The 21,348-nt window shown below is 43.2% G+C and overlaps 1 protein-coding gene across 1 annotated transcript in view; it reads right to left on the bottom strand.

Annotated features, from left to right (window-relative positions):
• LOC149304215 (myosin-7) overlaps positions 1-21,348 on the bottom strand; it is a 37,862-nt gene that overhangs the window by 9,733 nt on the left and 6,781 nt on the right. Inside the window, exons 6-28 of the mRNA XM_089481255.1 lie at positions 20,943-20,970; positions 19,860-19,974; positions 19,211-19,303; positions 19,017-19,080; positions 18,787-18,885; positions 17,823-17,926; positions 17,568-17,706; positions 16,602-16,720; positions 16,150-16,299; positions 15,385-15,555; positions 14,751-15,060; positions 11,888-11,964; positions 10,749-10,836; positions 9,762-9,879; positions 8,081-8,204; positions 7,790-7,926; positions 5,399-5,654; positions 4,513-4,755; positions 3,449-3,625; positions 3,160-3,305; positions 2,962-3,052; positions 1,058-1,447; positions 127-253 (exon numbers count right to left, since the gene is read on the bottom strand). Coding sequence (XP_089337381.1) covers positions 127-253; positions 1,058-1,447; positions 2,962-3,052; positions 3,160-3,305; positions 3,449-3,625; positions 4,513-4,755; positions 5,399-5,654; positions 7,790-7,926; positions 8,081-8,204; positions 9,762-9,879; positions 10,749-10,836; positions 11,888-11,964; positions 14,751-15,060; positions 15,385-15,555; positions 16,150-16,299; positions 16,602-16,720; positions 17,568-17,706; positions 17,823-17,926; positions 18,787-18,885; positions 19,017-19,080; positions 19,211-19,303; positions 19,860-19,974; positions 20,943-20,970 — 3,366 coding nt within the window. The remainder of the gene's footprint in view (positions 1-126; positions 254-1,057; positions 1,448-2,961; positions 3,053-3,159; positions 3,306-3,448; positions 3,626-4,512; positions 4,756-5,398; positions 5,655-7,789; positions 7,927-8,080; positions 8,205-9,761; positions 9,880-10,748; positions 10,837-11,887; positions 11,965-14,750; positions 15,061-15,384; positions 15,556-16,149; positions 16,300-16,601; positions 16,721-17,567; positions 17,707-17,822; positions 17,927-18,786; positions 18,886-19,016; positions 19,081-19,210; positions 19,304-19,859; positions 19,975-20,942; positions 20,971-21,348) is intronic.

The following is a 21,348-nucleotide window of genomic DNA, read 5'->3' on the forward strand; positions in this document are numbered from 1 at the left end:
AGTGTAGACAATGCTGAGATAGATTGACTAATGTTTTGATTTGGTATTAGGTAACTGCCCAAGGTCCGAAAGATGAATGATAGATGGGAAGGGAGAAATGTTTAAAACTATTTCCCCTCCACTCACCATTCTCCGTCTGGAGCTTGGCTCTCTGCGTGGTGAGCTCATGGGCTATCCGCTGAGTTTCTTCAGACTTAGTTCGGTGCTCATTCATTTGGTCTTCCACAGTTCGACACATTTTTTCCAAGTTGGCCTGGAGAAAAATTGGAGGGGAAAAAATGAAGAGGATTTCTTATTGAAAAGAAGAAAGGATGAATGGAGAGTTAGAGCTAAGTAGGAAAAAAATGAGGATGAGAAAGAAGCTGAATGGTAAAAATGAGAAAGGAAATAAATGAGCAAGAGTTATTGAGAAATTGGAAGGATGACTAAGAAAACCTTTAAGGATAAAGGATAAAGAAAATGAAGAGAAGTGTAACCTAAGGTGCATCTACATGGTAGAAACAATATGATTTGATACCACTTTGCTGCAGTACCATCTTATGAAATCCTGGGATTTGTACTTTTACTAGGTTTTTAGCCTTCTCTGTAATGGCAAACCTCCTCTGAACAAATCTTGCCAAGCAAACCCAATGACAGGCTCATCTTAGGGTTGTCATAAGTCAGAAATTACTTGAAAGCACACAACAACAACAACAACAACAACAACAACAACAACAACAACAACCAAAGAGTGCTGGTTGCTCACAAATTACAAACCTCAGAATACTCTAGGATGGAGCCATGGCAGTTAAAGTTCTATCAAACTGGAATGTTTCTACAGAGTAGTTGCACCCCTAGTCAGGTGCAACATTACTTCAGTTTTGGAACAAATTTAGTGTGCTCTCCCAAAACGTTAACCCCTCTCCCACTTTGTATCCTTCTCCCTTTCCAAATTACCTCCTGCTCTCTTCTCCAAACTATACCCCACCAGCAGCTTCACCTCCACCCTCAAATTAGGACTATCATCTTCATACTCTGTCCCCCATGTAACCCCATCTCCCTCTCACTGAAACAGAACCTTTGCTTTCATCAGCTGCTCCATGTTGGAGGTGACATCGTCCAGTTCTAGTTTCAGCTCACTCTTCTCCTTCTCCAGCTTCTGCTTCACACGTTGCAGGTTGTCTATTTGCTCGCCCAGTTCTGCCATGGAGTCAGCGTGCTTCTTACGCAGTGCGGCTGCCGTGGCCTCATGTTGCAGCGTCGCCTCCTCCAGGTCCCGCCTCATCTTCTGGAACTCAGCCTCCCGCTTCTTGTTGAGCTCAATCTGGACGGAGGTGGCTCCACCAGCCTCTTCCAGTCTCTCACTGATCTCCTCCAGCTCTCGGGAAAGGTCAGAGCGCTGCTTCTCTACCTTCGCCCGGGCCGTGCGTTCGGCCTCCAGCTCTTCTTCTAGCTCTTCTATCCGTGCCTATACCAGAGACAAGGAACCCATTATCAGGCAGGAAAGTGTGACCTTCAGCTCAACTTCCGTACTCCCTAATAACCCTTCCAATTTTGGGGGAGAACCAGTGTGATGTAGTGGTTTAAGCATTAGAGAAAGGAGATTATCAGATGGGGATGGGACATCCTTGTCCCACCCCTTTTCCGTCCTTGTTCCATTCTTCCCGTGCAATCGCAGGAAGGACTTTCAGATGGTTGCACTGATCTGGACATTGTCCAGCCCAGGAAGCACAAATGACAGCGATTGCGCAGAAGACTTTCATATGACATCGTCCTGTCATTGTCTCATCAGTGAAGTGGAATTGTCCCATCCTTGCCCTTCATTTTGCAGTAACGGAAGGACCCATTAATGCAATTCAGTTTTACTGACAGATTTATGACAGGATCAGCATGTCAAGTATGAATGTCTTTTGCACGATCCCTGTCACAGACAAGATAAGGATGGGCTTCGCTCCTGTCCCCTGTCTGCTAATCTCCTTTGACTCTCAGAGACCAGGGTTCACATCCTGTGGAAATGCCACTTGGGCAAGGAACACTCTCCTAAACTGAGAGGAAGATAATGGTAAACCCCTTCTGAACAAACCTTGCCACCAAAGCCCTTTGATAGAGTCACTGTTAGGGTCACCATGTCAGAAATGATTTGAAGGCAATCATCAACAATACATCCATCTAAACATTAGGAAGAACTTCCTAATGGTGAGAGCTGTTTGACAGTGGAAGACATTGCTTTGGGGGAGTCCCCTTCTTTGGAAATGTTTATGCAGATGCTGCATGGTCATTGTCAGAACAGCTCTGATTGTGTATTACTGCATGGCATGGAGTAGCCCTTATGACCTCTTCCATCTCTATGATTCTGTGAACAACAGATTTTTGGACTTAGGAAGACTGCTCATGTTTTGGGGAGGGCTCAAGGGACATCTTTGCCAAATTTCATTTCCCCCAAGCACTGTAGACTGATGGTGCAACTTTTTCAAAACCAAAAGTGACTTCATCTTTTGATAAAGGCCCTGTGCAAAACTAGTTTGGAGGAATTGTCCTAATTGTTCCCTGGATGGTGCAAGAGGCCTTTCAAATCCAAAATATTGAGGTGTGTTAGAGAGGTATGAGAATTAAATGCAGCCCCCCAAGATCCAGGGGTAGTATGTATGGAAGTTGCACATCCTTGCTTTACTAACATGTAGAAAAGAAGAAATTAATGTGAGATCTTAATTTCAAAGAACGACACTTAAATCCAGATGCTAAAAAGCTTCCATGAAGATATAGAGGATAAATATCCCTACTCCAAGTAGCTGACATTTTAGATAAGGTAGCAACAAAGACAATGCACATTCTAAAAAAGGTAGGATATCTTAAACCCAGATAGGGTCTTCACAGAAATGATGTATTCTAGACCTCTCTTTGGAGGTCCAGATTTTGAAATGAGACCTTGCTCACTGTAGTGATATAAGCGCATATAGCCCTGCCATCTTGTCCACTTTTTACCTGTAGCTCTTTGAGCTTCTTCTGCAGCTGGATGCCCAAGGATTGCTCATCTTCTATTCTAGCATTCAAGGCATTGAGCTCAAAATCTTTCCTGAGGAAGACAAGACTCAGTTTGGGTACAGTAATGGTGTGGCAAACAACAACACACAAATCTTTAACGGTGAGAGGTGGTGGTGGTAATACAATGAGCATCCTCACTTTTTAAGCTTCTCATCCAGCTGCTGCTTATCATTCTCCAAATCCATAATGCTCTCTTGGGTTAGCTTCAAGTCTCCTTCCAGCTTCCGCTTAGCACGTTCCAAGTCCATTCGGATCTTCTTCTCTTGCTCCAATGAACCCTCTAGCTGTTTGAGCAAAGGTAAGACATGAAGCCAAGAAGCTAAACAAGACATCCTTGCTCATTCACTACCAACAAGCCCCCACTTTCTAATGAAATTATATAGGTACAACCAATGTGGCATTTCATTGCCAATCTCAGTTTACTTACATCATCCACCTGTTGCTCCAGCTTCAGTTTGGCTTTAGTTAAGGTGTTGACCTTGTCTTCCTCAGCCTGCAGGTCATCCAAGGCTTGCTGGTGTGCTTCCTGGAGAGCCTTCTTCTCCTTGGTTAGCTTGACAATGATCTCATCCAAGCCAGCCATCTCCTCTGTGAGGTTCTTAACCTATGGCCATTTTGCAATTTTTAAAGAATATTAGCTGGTTGATGTAAGCACATTTCAAGATAGGTGGGAACTATCATCCTAGTGAGAAATGACATTCAGGGATTCTATATCTCTGGTAGTTCCTCTTGTCAATTTTCCACCAAGGAAGGCTGCTAGCTCAGTGGTACAACAATACTTTGCACATGTTAAGTTCCAGGTTACATCACTGGCACTATGAATTACATGAGCTCAGAACTCAAGAAGATATTTTCATAGAGCTCAGTTTGGAAAATCAGCCACTCTAATTTATCCTTTCATCTAGATCCATCCCTTCTTGTTATAGTTATGCCTATCCTAACCCAGAGACTCTACAAAAAGCTTATTGCTGAGGTCATTCTCAGTCTATCCAAACCCAATACGAAAGAAGGTCAAGTAGTTCATCCCTATGGCTGCATGTCCTTCAAATGGAGTAGCCCTGTAAAAACTGTGAGCCTCAGTTCTACTGAGATGGCCTTGATGGTACTGTACAATTAGGCATTTAGACCAGACCAGTCAAACACCTGCAGGGGGTCAGGTCAGCCGAACTTAAAGGTCACACATGCTGGCCTTGGATAATTAAAATCACAATTCACTGACTATAAAGGCTCTCAAGTTCAGAGATTTTTGGTTGTGTGTTTAAATACTTCTTGCAGGTCTTTTGGGGTACCTATTAGAACTGGAGCCAAAACCATTTAACTAAACACAATGAACAACAGAGGCTTTGGTGCCTCTCTGTTCTATCGTTTGAAAGACATTTCAGTCAGCAAGGCTGCATCTATTCCAGCTAAAGCCAACAAAACTCCTTGGACTCCTCAGAGAAGACATCACTGGACTTTGCTCAAATGTCACCTTCTTTTCTCTGTTCTCACCTTATTCTCTGTTGCATGCTTCTCTTTCTCCACCTTGGCCAGGGTCAGCTCCAGATCATCAATATCTTTCTTCAGCTCAGAGCATTCATCTTCCAGTTTCCGTTTCTTGGCTGTCAGCTCAGCGTTCATCTCCTCTTCATCTTCCAGACGCTCTGTCAGTTCCTTTACCTTGGCCTCGAGCTGGATCTTGTTCTTGATCAACTGATCACAACGTTCTTCTGCATCTGCAAGATTATCTTGCTCCTGAAATGGAAATGAGAAAAGGGGAAGAGTAAGAAACCCAAGACTCTAAACACTCAATTTCATTTTGCATTTGCTGCTTGGTTTTCCATATTCATGGAAGATCAACTAATAGTTTTCTTGCCTCCAGAAGATTCAACATGACTAATTTTGTGCTCCATAACAAACTGTGAGCTGATTTGGGTCATCACACCGGAAAGATATTTCAGAGTGATCATGATAAGGCAACGACGTTGGTATAAAAGTACATTTGTCGGTATTTTATGGATTCAAGAGGTATTTACAGCAGAGAAAACCTGCCACCTGATGCTATTGTTTTACCACACAAGCTATGATCCTGGAAGCCATATTAAGTCTCCAAATATGTATCTACAGTTCCCACTTAGGGGGTGAATTCCAAGATGTGGTAAAAGAAAAAAAAGCTTAAATAGCAAATGTCTAAACAAAGGAATATTTATTGTGAAAGAAGAAGCCCTTCTCCTTCTTTAGAAGTTTTGAAACAGGAAAAGGAGGGCTCCTACCTTGCCTCTCATAGCTGTGCTGAAAGGGCCTCAAAGGAAAGGTAGTGGGTTCCTACCCCAAAACCATCTCTTTTGGAGGAAAATGCTATGCTCATTACAGGCTCCAAGAACATCCCAGCACTTACTGCCTGAACTTGCAACTGGAGGTCATTCTTCTCTTGGAGCAGGGAGACCATCTTCTCCTCCAGTTCTTTCCGACGAGCTTCAGACTTCTCCAGTGCCTCCTTCAGCTTTCCAAATTCCTCCTTCATGGCCAGCATCTCCTTTTCAGTCTCTGCACTCTTCAACAGTGGCTTGATCTTGAAGAAGAGCCTCATCCAAGGCCAGTTCTTAACCCCCATGAAAGCCCGGATGTTGTACTGGATCACAAGCAACGATTCCCTGCACAGACACGTGTGAAAGAAAGCCTTAATGTACAAAAATCAGAAAATGCCTTTCTATAAAATGGATCAGCTTCCTTCCTGGAGCAGGTGTGTTGTCCCACATTAGTTCTTACAAACAAGGTCATATTGATATGGGAAGTGCATAATTCTATATCATGAGAATCTCACTTTTCATAAAAGTTTTTTGTCCTTATGGCTGTGCAAATAGACATGCACTGGGCAGTAACTGGGGAAATTTCAGAATGTATGAAGTTGCCTTTATAACTGAGGAGGAAATGGCTTTCTATAAGAACTGGGTAGTTGCTAAAGGGTAGTTGCATCTCTGCACAGTCCTCAAGGCCATGCCAATTGTGATTGTTCAGTGCACTCACTCTATGATACAACTGATGAAGAACAAAGGGGAAAGGGGTAGCGGGGAGTGAGCTAATACAAGAATACTTAAGGACTTTGAGTAAACGTTGCATGAGAGATCAACATTTTGCATTGGAGCATCAACAGGAAGACTAAATGTCATTATCTTGAGAATGATCTGTATTGAATGGTTGGTAAAGATAATTGGAAAGCTACTCATGTTCTCTGGAAGATCAATAGGATCGAAACAGAGGAGTGTGTTTTAGAGCAAACAACACGTATTAGCTAAGTGAAAAAGACATCAAAGCACAGAGAAATAATATACAAAGACTGGTCAACCGTTTATCTGTATGATGTTGTGGCAGTTTTATGGAAATGAGTAGGCAAATGGTCATTAATTTACAGTTAGATACAGAGTTAGACCCTCTTAGCCTGAACCACCCGCAATAATCTCTCTTATCTGCACTAGATCTTGGAACAGTTAAGTTTTGGACTTTTACTCCCAGGGGACATACTGGTTGTGAAATTCTGAGAGATGTAGTACAAAAATGCAGATTTTCCAAGGTAGGATCCATACTACTAGACATCCAGATATACATCTAGGTATCTAGCTAAGGAATGAATTTGGGGACTTCTCCATGGCAGCTTACTTCTGGATATGTTGTACTAATGTTGCTGTTGTTTGGATTTTTAATGTTTTTAAGCATTTCTGCTAGGCCTTAGTATGAATTATTTGTGGATTGTTTAATCTTGCTATGCATTTATTAATACAAGAGGTTTTGACTGGCTGACTAATATTTGTACAAGTATTTAAATTTTGTTCTGTCTTGTAGTTGTTAGTGAATTATCTAGAAATGTTGTTATGTTTTATTTCCTTGTGCTCTGAGCTGCTTTGAGCATAATTTACCATGGGAAAATGATATTATATGCAATGAGAAAGGCATTTAAGCAATGACAGGAACAAAATAGATCTTTTGTTTCAACAGCAACTATATATATATATTGTTGGGTTGTTGAAATATGGATCTTGATTGACAGGGGATTTAAAAGGTAGGTTGTTTTTATGAATTTAGACCTAGATGGTCCCTAGCTTTACCCACTCACCTTTTGCCAAATATTTGAATGTACAGAAAGAACAGAGAGTATTTTTCTGGTTTCTGTGGGCTCCCAAAATGATGATGGGAAGGAGGTTAAACATAATGGTGAGTGAAGTGTCCCCAGAGTTTCCTCTCCCCATTTTATTTATTTTTTCTCTCATTTTTCAGAAGAATTTTCTCAACGGTCCAAAACACACTGCATAAATAATCCAGTTTAAGACCGCTTTAACTGTTCTGGCTCAATGCAAGGAAATTCTAGGAACTGTAGTTTTGTGAGGCATTTAGCCTTCTCTGTTAGAGAGCTCTGGGGCCACAATAAATTACAATTCCCAGGATTCTCTAGTACTGAGTCAGGGCAGTTAAAAGCAGTCTCAAACGGGACTATTTCTGCAGTGTGTTTTAAACCAAAATGGCATAGGTCTAAAACCTGTACAATTACAGTGAAGCAACAGTTACAGTGATACAACAAAGTTCTGAAATACGTTTTCAAAAGCTAGCACAGGGAATTTCTGCAAAGGCATAGCAAAATGATGTTCCTTTTAACTGTTTTTGAAAGGACATCATTGAGAGAGCCAAATCAGCAGCCCACTAAAGGGCTTTCCAGAGCCACTGAGAAAAAGGCCCTGCTTTTTTGTGGGATACCAATATACCCTTCACATCCTGACACATCCAGTAAGGGACTTACTTCCGTTCCATGATCTTCCTAACTTCTATTCTGGCAAGAACACCACGGGACTGCGCCTGGATGCGGGTGATGATGCGAGAGAGGCGTTCATCTCTCATCTCCTCTAACAGCCCCAGGAGACCTGCCTTGAAGAACACCTGAGTAGAGGAAGATTCTTGGTTGGAAAAGACATTAGTGCTCCTTATTGCCCCATATGAAAGAGCTAGCTAGGGAAATTACCCTTACAGTTTTCCTTGTGTGTGGGGGGGGTGGGTGGGTGGGGTGGCTCATGGTGGCTCCACCACCTCTTACCTTGGTGTGCCCAAATTTGTACTGGTTGTGGTCAATATCTAGGGAGGTCAACAGCTTCTCTGCCCCCTTCCTGCTGTCTATGAACTGGCCCTCAGGAATGGCAGATGGGTTCAGGATGCGATACCTGGAAACAAGAAAGACAAGGGCATTAAAATATCTGACAGATTCCCTTCACAGTGACTTTAACACAGGCAGATGTTGTTAACTGCTCTTTATTATGGTATTTATTTATTTATTGGGTCAACATTGACTCATGGCGACCTTGTGAATGAGATGTCTCAAAGCCCCATTATCCTCAACTGCTCTGCTCAGGTCCTGCAGGCTCAGTGCTGTGATCTTCTTGATTGCGTCTATCCATCTTTTTCTCCTGCCTCTTTTTCTACTGCCCTTCACCTTTCTTAGCATTATTGTCTTTTCTAGTGTGTCATGTCTTTTCATGATGTGGCAGAAGTACGACAGCCTCAACTTAGTCATCTGGCTTCCGGGAAGAATTCTGGCTTGATCTGTTCCAGCACTCATTTGTTTGTCTTCTTGGCTATCCATGGTATCCTTAGCACTAGCCACATCAAAACTCACAGCAAAGTATATTTCATCATTGCATTTGGGCACACAGTCCCAAGATTTTTGGCTTTCTTCTCCTTCCTCCCCTCTTTCTCTGTCTTTTCTTAAAATTAACTTTCTAGACCTTGTGACAGTAAAGATAAAATTTCAAAGATATGGTCTATGATGGGGAATATTCCATAGGCCACAGCAGGGGAAATGGTAGGGATGTCCAGGTGGTCTATTGTTAGCCACAACTAGAGTAAACCCATTGCATCAGTGAGATTTACCTATGTGCTAACTCACCACACAACAATTCTCAATGAGACTAACCAATAAGATTCAGGCCTGTGATGTCTTATTCCATGGCTGGGATACTGGAATAATAAATTATGGCTCTATTCCACTGCCCTTGTAACAAAAGCCAAGTGTATTCATGTAGGGCTAGATTTAATTTACCGTATTTTCCGGCGTATAAGATGACTGGGCATATAAGACGACCCCCAACTTTTCCAATTAAAATATAGAGTTTGGGATATACTCACCGTATAAGACTACCCCTCTTCCAATGCACACCAAATAAAAATTAAAAAAAACATCAGATTTGATTTCAATATGGTAATTTTAATTCAAATGCTTATGACATGCTGGTACTTAGCAGGAAACCTTGTTGTATACAAAGCCTGCTTGGATTGGTCAGTTCTCCCTGCCTGCCCAGTGCTCCCTGTCTCCAAGACTATCAGAGTGGTAGCTGCTTTCATACGATACCTGCATATAGTGGGGATGCGGCCGTTTTTGAGCTCCCCCCACCATATGCGGCGACCGCAGATTCTCCATTCCGGCTCGGAAGTTTCAGCACCTGCCCTATAATATGACACCCGGTGTATAAGACAACCCCCGACTTTTGAGAAGATTTTCCTGGGTTAAAAAGTAGTCTTATACACCAGAAAATACAGTACTTTGGGGCAGAGGAATTACAACCCTGGCAACCAATTGCCATGCAGATGACTTCTCTGAATGATTGCCCCATTACTTGGTGGATGTCTTCCCCACAGCTGTGTGTCTTCCCTCTTGACATGCTGTGCTTCTTCAAAGGATTATCCATCCCCTCCCATCCCAATCAACAGAGGAAGAAACTCACCTTTGCCTGAAGTCCCCATAGAGGATCCGGTTGGGAAATCCCTTCCGGCAAATTCGGATTCCTTCCAGTACTCCATTACAGCGTAGCTGGTGCATGACCATGGGATTGTCCATCACACCTGAGGGAGAGGTAGAGAAAGACAGAAGATATGAGCAAGAGAGGAAGCAATTGGAAGAGTAGGAAGCACTTTTCCCTGGACTATGGCCCTCAAGAGATTCCACCTCAACATTAGGTAGAATTTCCTGACAGCAAGAGCTGTTCAACAGAAGAATACGCTCCCTCAGAGTGAGGTGGAGTCTCCTTCTTTGGAGGTTTTTAAACAGAGGCTGGATGGCCATCTGTCAGGAATGCCTTCATTTTGTATTGTTGCATGGCAGGGGAATGGACTGGATGGCCCTTGTGGTCTATTCCAACTCTAGGATTCTGTGATTCTAAGATGGGTTGAACTCCTGCTCTCATAATTTCCATTTGCTGGGGATGAGGATAATTTAGAATATCTGGAGAGCCCCAGCTGCAAAACTTTTTTCAAACAAACAAAAATGTTTTTTGTGGGTTTCTCAGGCTATGAGGCCATGTTCTAGAACAGTTTATTCCTGACATTATAAACTCTTCTAGAACACTGTCTCATAGCCCAAAAAACCCACAAAAAACTATGTATGCCAGTCATGAAAACCTTCGACTTCACATTAAACAGAAAATAGTTGTGTACTGAGCATTTGAGGCATTGATATGGGCCTCAAAGGCTGGAATTAATGCAAGGGCTATAGACAGCCCATGGACTGCACAGTTGCCAGCCTTGTTGTAGACTTATGTTCCACATACATACCGCCAGGAACTTCTAAAGTCTTGGGCAGAAGTCTTTTCTCTGTTAATTCCTACATTCCCTTTGACCAGAGATGTTACAGTTTGAATTGGAATCTTCTCCCACAGGGAAGGGTAGCAATGGGACCCCACAACACATGGGGGAAATAGGGCCTGAGATCTCACCTGGAGACTTTGTCTCATTGGGAATGATGCAACGAACAAAATGTGGGTGAGTGGAGCGCAGGTTGGTCATCAACTTGTTGAGGTTCTCCTAGAGATAAAAGAAGAATGGTTATTTTGAGATGGATGGAAAGGGAAATAGGATAGCATGGTATGGGTTTGACCATCCTATCCTATTTCAAGGGAATGAAATAGTAAGATTGGTAAGGAGATGATATGGAGTTGGTTGGAGAGAATGGAATAGAATTGTGCAGAAATGTAGTGTTTGGAAGCCATCTTGGTCCTAATTATAGAAACCCTTCTGTGAGCAAGTGATGTGGATGCTTGGGAGATGGAACCATGTGACAGATGAGTTCCATAATGAAGGGCTCCCTGAGACTTCAGACAGTTCCTAGCATCATTCTTGCTGTCCCGTTTCTTTCTGGATGGCCTAAGAGTCCCTTCCAACTCTATGTTTCTATGACTACCAGTTAGATTTATACCTTTACAAGTTTTAAAGTTGGGCGTTTTTGGTATTTTTTCACATATATATATATTTTCACATTTCCAGTAGCAAGCCAGTGTGTAGTGGTTTAAGTGTTTGACTAATACTCTAGAGACCAGGGTTTGTTTCCCAGGTCAGCCATGGAAACACACTAGGTAACCTTGGGTGAGTCACATTTTCTCAGCCCCAGAAAACCCCATGATGGGGTTGCCATAAGTCGGAAACAACTTGAAGGCACACAACAACAACAACAAAGTTTTACTTGCATATATTTATCTTTCTGTAAACTGGCCACATAATGAGAAGGTACGGAACACTTGAAAAGACAATAATGCTAGGGAAGATGGAGAGATGTAAGAAGAGAGGAAGACTGCACACCAGATGGCAAGACTCAATTAGGGAGGACAGGGCCATGAGTTTGCAGGATCTAAGCAGAGCAGTGGAGGATAAGGGATAGTGGAGATGTCTCATGCACAGGGTTGCCATGAGTCAGTGTCGACTCGAAGGCAGTTGACTATAACAACAAACTGTCTTATGTTCCAACTGAGGGCAAAACTAGGATATAAATTAATTTGCTAATTATAATGATAATGGTAATGATTACTATAATGAGAGTGCTGTTATTTCCCAGTTTCAATAATCTGGGGATTCTCCTTACCCTGTGCAAAGCAGATACAGTCTGGAAGGAGGACCCTTTCTTTTTATGAGTTGTCTTTCCCTTGCCACCCTCAGCAGCTAATGGAAAGAGAAAAGGAGAGGGAAGAAGAAAGACAAACAGATTAGGATCCACACAGTTAGAACAGGCATCCCCAACATAGTGTCCCATGGTGTGTTTTACTGCAATTTTCATAATATCCAACCAGTTTTGCAATTGGATATGCTGATTGGGATTGATGGGGACTGTGGTCTATCATACGTGGACAAGCATTTTGCAGCACCTTTGAGACTAACTGTGTGAAAGAAGTTGTAGCATATGCTTTTGTAGACTTAGACCTACTTCTTCAGATGCATGAGGAAGTAGACTAAGTCTATGAAAGCATATGCTACAATTTATTTCACACAGTCCCAAAGCTGCTACAAGATCTCTTCGCGTACTGATATTCCAGACTAACATGGCTATGTCTCTGAGTATTTGGACAGAGTTATGTTAGGGAGGGCAGAATTAAAATATATAAACATTTTGTCTAGGGAAACATAGAAAGCTGTCTTATACCAGGTCCGAGGAATTGCCTGCCTTAGATTAATCTGCTTCAACTGGTCTCAGGTCTTTCCCATCATCTACTAACTGGAGATGTGGGGATTAAACCTGTGACCTTCTTTATGCAATCAAAGTGCTCTGTCACTATAGCTCCCTCCTTTCTGCCCTCACTTCTCCATATCTTCAATCTCTCTCTCTCTCTACAGGCTCCTTCCCGTCGGACTTCAAACATGCTCTCATTTCCCCAATTCTGAAAAACCCTTCTCTTGACCCGTCCTCTTTGTCTAGCTATCGTCCGATTTCTCTTCTCCCCTTTCTTTCTAAGGTTTTTGAACGGGTTGTTTATTCGCGCTGTCTTGAGTTTCTTGAAGCCAACTCCATCCTCGATCCCTTTCAGTCTGGTTTCCATCCAAGGCATTCTACTGAGACAGCTCTCACTAAGATTTCGAATGACCTTTTACAGGCCAAGGCTAATGGCCTTTACTCTGTTCTCATCCTTCTTGATCTGTCTGCAGCCTTTGACATCGCTGATCACTCTCTTCTAGTTAATATACTTTCTGACCTTGGGTTCTCAGACTCTGTTCTCGACTGGTTTAGATCTTACTTGTCTGGCAGATCTTTTGCAGTGGTTGCTGGCGGTCAGACTTCTTCTCCTGTTCCCTTATCTGTTGGAGTTCCCCAGGGCTCTGTTCTGGGTCCCCTTCTGTTTTCTCTCTACACACTGTCCTTAGGAAAACTCATTAGCTCTTTTGGTTTTTCCTACCATCTGTATGCCGATGACACCCAGCTATATCTTTCCGCCCCTGACCTTTCTCCAAAGCTTGAACAGCAAGTCTCGTCTTGCCTCACAGCTGTCTCGCAGTGGATGTGTCATCGGCGTTTGAAGCTCAACATTTCCAAGACGGAGCTTCTTGTCTTTCCTCCTAAGTCCACCCTCCAACACTCCTTTTCTGTCTCTGTGGACAACATTTCTATTCAACCAGTCCAGCAAGCCTGCAGTCTTGGTTTTATCTTTGACTCTTCTCTGTCGTGTATCCCTCAGATCCAGACCACAGCCAAGGCTTGTAGGTTCTTTTTGTACAATATTGCCAAAATCCGACCATATCTCTCCGCTTCTACTGCCAAGATCCTGGTCCATGCCCTAGTGATCTCACGACTGGATTACTGTAACGTCCTCCTGGCTGGGCTTCCTCTTTCTCACCTCCGTCCTTTAATCTCTGTCCAGCATTCAGCTGCATGCATTATCACTTCCACTCACCGCTCTGACCACATCTCTCCTGTGTTGGCATCCCTTCACTGGCTCCCTCTCCCTTTCCGCATTCAATAAAAGCTCCTGCTGTCGACATTCAAAGCCCTCCATGGGTTGGCCCCTCCTTACTTATCAGACTTTCTTTCTCCTCACCTTCCCACTCGGGCCCTCCGTTCTGGTAGTCAAGGGTTCCTGTCTCAGCCCAGGATTTCCTCTGCCCCATCCCGGATTCGCCCCTTTTCACTTGCTGCCCCTCACTCCTGGAACCTTCTTCCCCCACAAGCAAGAGCCATCACTTCTTTAACCAGCTTCAAAACAGAGTTGAAAACCATCCTGTTCAGAGTAGCCTTCCCAGGCATTGCATAATTGTCGCTTGCTATTTGGTTTTCTTTTGTTGTCTGTTTATCAAACCATTTCCTGTATTGATATGTACTGTATATGCATTATCCTACTTGAGAGTATGTATTTTCCCTGGAAAATGATTAACCATCCATTATGAAGCCAAACCCTCCCTCCAGTCCATCTGCCTTGGTCCAGGCCTTGGAGGTAGAGAAGAACTGCTGGACCTCTTACCCTTTCCCTCCACCGCTCCCTTCTCCTTCTGTGTCATGTCTTTTTAGATTGTAAGCCCAAGGGCAGGGAACCGTCTAATTAAAAAAATTGTATGTACAGCGCTGTGTAAATTTACAGCACTTCATAAATAAAGGTTAATAATAATAATAATAATATGGCCTTTCCTCATTCTTTGATGAGTTCAAGGTAGCAAACATGATTTACTCTTCCTCATTTACCATCACAAAAACCTTGCGAGACACATTAAGCTTAAGAAGGAGTGGTTGTCCTGAAGGTACCCATTCTGAATGAGGATTTGAATTCAGATCACTCCAGTCCAAGTCAGGTGTTCTATTCAATAAGCCACACCACCCACACCACATTATAATATTATGGGTGAGGACACATAGCTGATTCTTTTTGGTTCTAGTTCCCAAGTTCATGGACTGGGCCAGAGTCTATAGGATTAGACTGAGAAAACCAAGACTCCTGCCTGCCTCCCCCTTTCATTCTATCTCTTACGTGCATCTGCTCCAGCGTAATTGGCAAAAAGATTAGCCAGAAGCTTGAGGGCTGATTTCTGGTAGAGCCCCACCACTGTCTCATTGAGAGGGTCTTTGTTCTTCTGCAGCCAGCCAATGATGTTGTAGTCAACTGTGCCAGCATAATGGATGAGGGCAAAGTGAGCCTCTGGTTTGCCCTTGATGATCCGGGGCTTCGAAAAGTTGGCTGACTTGCCCAAGTGGTTGTCAAAGAGCTTGGCTTTGAATGTCATATCAGTGGCCTTGGGGAACATGCATTCCTCCTCCAGGATGGACATGATTCCCATTGGCTGTGAAAGAAGACAAAACAATACTGGCTGAGGGAAACATACCAGGTAGCTCCATCACATGATAACCCTCTAAGAGTCATGGCATCCACTGTGGATACTCTTGGCAGGCATAGGAAGGGGGTGCTGTGAGGATGCTAACTGTATTGGCATGTACAGACTCAATATGGAGGCACTGCTTCATAAACAGGAGCCATAAACCATGTGATTTCAGATGGGGCACTAAAAGCATTGGCCACCTCTAAGGCAAGAGCCCTAGATGAGGCATCAAGGAACGGATGTTGCTGTTTTTTGAGTAAGGAATGAGTCTTAGAAAGATAACAGTACCTTCTCAATGAGGTCGATGCAGGCCTGCAGGTCCATGCCAAAGTCAATGAAGACCCACTCAATGCCTTCCTTCTTGTACTCTTCTTGCTCCAGGACAAACATGTGGTGGTTGAAGAACTGCTGCAGCTTCTCATTGGTGAAGTTGATGCAGAGCTGTTCAAAGCTGTTGAACTGGGTGGAGAACAGGGGTTGGTGGGGGAGAATAAAGTCAAGAAGCAATGAGCTGGGACCAACCTGGTGGAAAATATCTCCCTAAGATGGGTTTTCGATAGAAGGAACAGAGATCACTAGTCTTCACAGAGAATCATAGAATCATAGAGTTGGAAAAGACCACAAAGGGCATCCAGTCCAACCCCCTGCCATTCAGGAAATCACAATCAAAGCAACCCCGACAGATGGCCATCAAGCCTCTGTTTAAAGACCTCCAAGGAGTGATTAGTCTATGGTCTGTTTGGGACAGGGATGAGGATGGCTGGAAGAATCAGTTCGAGCATGGAAAAGTAACTTTTTGGGCTACAGCTCCCTGAATCTTCAAGCTGGAGGATTCTGGAACCTGTATGTCTAACAAAGTATCTTTTCCAAGTTGTGGCTGGAATGCAAAGGTCTATGGACAAAAAAATAAATAGTCCATTCTGCTTTGCAAATGGAAGTGGGTGTTTTTGTTCTGAAAAGCCATGCTGTCCAGGTTCTTGAGGCTGGATGGATCAACCCACTGTCAGTCCAATAATCTGAGCAAAACAGATTCTCTAGGTTGGAGTCACTCACATCAAAGATTTCAAAACCAGCAATGTCTAAGACGCCAATGAAATATTGTCGAGGCAGCTTGGTTTCTAGGGTGCTGTTGATCCTCATGACCATCCAGCTGAACATCTTCTCATAGACAGACTTAGCCAGAGCCCCAGTAGAATAGCACACCTGTGTGAAAAGGGAGCAGGGGTCAAGGGTGGGTAAAGACAAACCTTGTTCCCAAAGTAGATATTGTAACAGTGTGGAAAGGTAACTCTAGGACAAGAATAAGAAGGGGAATAAAAGCAAGGTGGGCCTTCATGCATTTTAAATTGCCCTTAAAAGTTGGAAACATTTCCCCCCAGACACCTGCAATTTCACATCCCACATTCAAAATGGTGCTGAATTTCAAAACTGGATTTCTTCCAGCTCTTATCTCCAGAACCTAGGAGAAAGGAGGCCTATTTTGCCACCTGCTATAGAATACTCACCTGCTGGACAGTTTGCCCTTTGGTGACGTACTCATTTCCCACTTTGACTCTTGGGTGGCACAGGCCCTTGAGCAGATCAGCTGAGTTCAGCCCCATCAGGTAGGCTGACTTGTCAGCTTCTGTAAATGCAGAGAAAACTACTTGAAATGACAGTGGCTTGGTTTGGGAATGACAGTGGTTAAGTTGGGATGTATTTGGAGTACAGCTGCAAAGGTGATAAGAGTTGAAGGCAAATGCTATGAGAAGGTAGTGAAGGAATCTCTTGTTCAACCTAGTTATCTTTCTTGACCTGTTGTGGATGCCATTGACTCTTACTGCTGATGGGACAGTGTTCCCTAGCACCAATAGGCATTGGTGTGATAATGCTAGTTTTGGAACCACTTTGGGGCTCCAACCACCTTAGTCCAGTCTTGGTGAAGAAGAGAAGATGGTGGGCTTTGAGAGAGGTTTTTAGAGAAGGAAAAGAGGGGGCATCGTGGAATTGTACTGGGAGCAGTTCTAGCCATAGGAGGCAACAAGAGAGAACAATCCAAATTGTTCAAGAGAGCAGGAGATCTTTGGTCAGCTTGCTGGATCAGATCAAAGTCCCATCTTGTCCAGGCCTTTTTGGGGGGGAAATCCCAGCATGCCACCGATGCAAGGCATGCCACAAGAAATTAGCCGACGGATGTGATGGCTCAGATCCAGATTTAGTCATGCTTAGTAGGCCAAGTGAAATCAATGAAAAGTTAAGCTTATCATAACAACTTAAATGCCATTGATTTCTGTGGGTCTACTCTTAAATACGATTAAAGTTGGATCCAATCCATCAGGCCCATGGATTTCGTCTTCCATTTCCATTGGCTTCAAAGCTGCACATTGTCTGCTCCCGTTCAGGCTGCAGTTCTACATTGGAAACCTTCCTACCTAGTTTCCTTCTCTTGTTTATCAATGATGATAAGAGTAATTTTAAAAACCCTTTCCCACCTTCAGTGCCATCTGGCTCTGCTTGTTCTTCACGTTGTTTCTGCTTGAATTTCATGTTTCCGTAGTGCATGATAGCACCTGTCAACTTGTAGATGGAGTTTTTCTCTTCCTGGGTGAAACCTAGGATGTCAAAGGCATTCTGTATATGGAGAAAGAAAGGGGATGAGATTTGTACTACTCAAACAGCTACACATCAGTTGTTCATGAGTCATTTAGCCTGGAATATAATTCTGTCATTCTGATACCAGTACTCACATCAGTTGCTAACAGTTCCTCAGCATCATCAATAGATGGGACCGTCGTTTCTCCTTGGGAGATGAAGGAATAGTCGTATGGGTTGTTAGTGACCAGCATCATGTCTAGAAAAGAAGAAGTTGGACTAATTTAGCAAGGCAGGAATGAAGGAAAATGAAAAATGATTTCTCCCATTTCCCTACAACAAGTATGGCACCAGATTAGGACAACTGATCAAAGGAAGATTAAATTCCAACTTGGCAAGATATTATAAAGGCAGATGGTAGCCCAGTTTATCTTAGAGTGCATCTACATTGTAGAAATAATGCAGTTTAACACCACTTTAAGTATTGTAGCTCCATCCTCTAGAATCCTAAGGTATGCAGTTTTACAAGGTCTTTAACTTTCTCTGCCAAAGAGTGTTGGTGCCTCACAAAACTACAAATCCCAAGATTCAACAGAATAGAGTCATGACAATTAAAGTGGTGTCAAACTGCATTATTTCTACAGTGTAGATACACCCATAGGGGTTGTCAATTCATCCCTCACAAAGCTGCAAGGAACCCACAACAGCAAACTATTGAAATGAGACTCTCATTGTTGACACAGTGCAGAATTAATGCAGTTTGACACTGTTGTAATGGATCCATCCTATAGAATCCTGGGATTTGTAGTTTGTTGTGTTGTGGCACCAGCACTCTCTGACAGAGAAGACTAAATATCTCACAAAATAACAACTTTAAATCCCCAAATTCCATAGCATTGAGACCAAACCATTCCATCTGGTGTCTTGCACAATGCCTGATATTGTGTCAATTAGACACTACAAGCAGATCCTCATAATCAAACAAGCATGTCAAGGTGGAACATTTGCAGCTCAGTTAAGCAAGGACAAGCTCATGTTCGTTCAAAAGTCCACTTGTTCAAAGGCAGCTCATCCATAGCATTGCCCAGATGTCAGTGAAGTTTCGTCATAATACCATACCCAAGAGCTCTGGCTTCTTGTTGGACAAGATCTGGTAGAAGATATGGTAGTTCCTCTCAGCTTTTAGCTGGAAGATGACCCGAGACTTTTCAAGAAGGTCTAAGAAATGCAAGGAAAGAAGATGGAGCAGTTGAAAGTAGACATGGGGGTGAACAAGTCCAAAATAAATGCTTCCTTTTAAAGAAAAGGTCAGAGGAAAGGAGACGGTTAAATAGGAAGCCAACACTCACAGGTCTCTATGTCAGCTGAGGCCAGTTTTCCTGTTGCCCCAAAATGGATCCGGATGAATTTACCCTGGGAGAAAATGGGAGAAATGAATCAAAAAGGCAGACAAGAGGATGATAAGCCATAGATAACACGGAGGTGTACAAATTTGCATCCCCTCCTCCTCCAGCCTCAAACTCCCAACTGAATGGTAACTCACAAATCGGGACGAGTTGTCATTCCGCAGCGTCTTGGCATTACCAAAGGCTTCCAGGGCAGGGTTGGCTTGGATGATTTGATCTTCCAGCGTCCCCTGCGGGAGAAAGTGAAGGGTTTGGGACATTTTCTCTCACATTTAGAAATAAGTGGGTGATATCAGGGTAGGGCAGGTGGAAGGAGAGCAGGGAAGAGGATTCCAGAGAAGAAAGGTGATAAATCGGACATAGCAGAAGTATGGCCCATGGGTTGCATATGGCCCTTGGGGTTGTTTTGTGGCCCCCAGGACACAGGTGTGTTGCTTATTTTAAAATAATTGTTCTCAAATACTGCTAAATACTCCTGAGAGAATGTGGGGGGACAATTTTTGCCACACTTTGTTTGCCTTCTCTGGACTATTTTATCCTCAAGAAAGGCCTTTTTTCCCAATAGGAAGTGACAGAGAAGACTATCAGATGAACAATGGAGAAAGAGAGAGAGTGACAGGCTGTCTTCCCTTGCCTTTTTCTGCTGTAAAACCCTCTAGTTTTTGCTGCCTGTCTAGAGGAAGCTTTGAAAGTCTTGATAAAAGAGGTTGGGGGATATTTTACCACCACCACCCCCAGGTCCACATAATGTGCATTCTGGCTCTCAGATCTAACTGTAACACTCACCTTCCCGGTACCTGCTGCCTGGTCTTTCTTGCCACGATCGCCAATGGCGGCAATCACAGCAAAGTACTGGATGACCCGTTTGGTGTTCACAGTCTTTCCTGCTCCGGATTCTCCGCTGTGGATAGAAATATAAGGTTGCAGAGTAGGTCTGCCCTGCCTGATCAAATTTGTTGAGAGTAGAAGGGAGGTATGCTTTCATTATTTTTGACTGGTTGATTGCAACCTTTCAGCCTTACTACGAAGGCACCAGGGTAGCTCACAAATAATCCAAAGCAGTAACAGATATATGTATTTATATTCTTTCTTTTTTCAATGGTGCCTTAACTGTTATATTAAATGCAGAGAACACTTGTTGCCACGGCAGCAGTGACAACCCTTTCTATTCCAGATGAGTTATGTTTCCTGCATTTTTGCAAAGAGATCAACACGTTTCTTTTGCTAATTTGTGGCCTAAAGAAGACCAAATATAAAATAAAATACCCAGCAATTTTATAAAGGCCTCGAGCCAGTTGCTAGTGCCAACTATAGCAGAAGTACTGAATTGATAAAGCATCATGTTGTTGTGATTGTTGTTGTTGCTTTTGTGTGCATTCAAGTCATTTCCAACTTATGGTGAACCTATCACAGCATTTTCTTGGGTTGAGAGTGTATGACTTGCCCAAGGTTACCTAGTGAGTTTCCATGGCTGAGCAGCGAATCAAACCTTGGTCTCCAGGGTTGTAGGCCAACACTCAAGCCACTACATCACACTACACCAGATTGGGGTAGTAAATGTAATCTAAACCTAATACAAATCCCATTAAATCGTTGGGCCTTATTTGGTTGTGGTTAGCTGCTGGATCAAGATGAAAGTTTCCTTGCCCACTATATCACCCAATGGACCCATTTTTACTGCTGAACAGGAGATCAAACAGGACAAGTGATTAAAAAGCAAAGAGTGCAGGTTGGGGGATTGAAACAGGTAACTTCAGTGGAGATGGCCAAAGGAGGCTCAGATTCCACAGGTAGGTAGATAACCTTAGATCATACAGTGCATTTTCACAGACTTTGTAGGGACAGGAATAAGGAAAAGAGGGAACTTACGTGATCAGAATTGACTGGTTCTCCCGATCTAGAGGGTCAGGGTGAAAGGAGGATTCAAAGATGAACAATATGTAAGCAAGAGAGAAAACAAAGAGAAAGTGAAATACTTGAAAGAAGAAGAGAATCTCCAGACACAGGAGGAGGAAATATGAGAGAAACAGCAAGTGACTGAAGGAGGAAATGGTGAAAACTCCACAGTACAATTTTTGCCATCAAACCCTCACCATCCCTTCTCCCTTCCCACTACAGCTGCTGGCATCTTCCATATCAATGGGGCCGTGAATCTACTTTGTGATTTGCTAAGAGTTTTAAAGGAACTACCCAAGGTGCTAGACCCTGTCCCCAAATGGTCCTCTGAGGATGAAATTAAAACCCAGATATAGAGCAACAAGAGGGGTAAGAAATT

Source organism: Sceloporus occidentalis, unplaced genomic scaffold (genome assembly GCF_023333645.1).
Source record: "Sceloporus occidentalis isolate IW3139 unplaced genomic scaffold, rSceOcc1.0.p SCAF_14, whole genome shotgun sequence".
NCBI classification, from domain to species: Eukaryota; Metazoa; Chordata; class Lepidosauria; order Squamata; family Phrynosomatidae; genus Sceloporus; species Sceloporus occidentalis.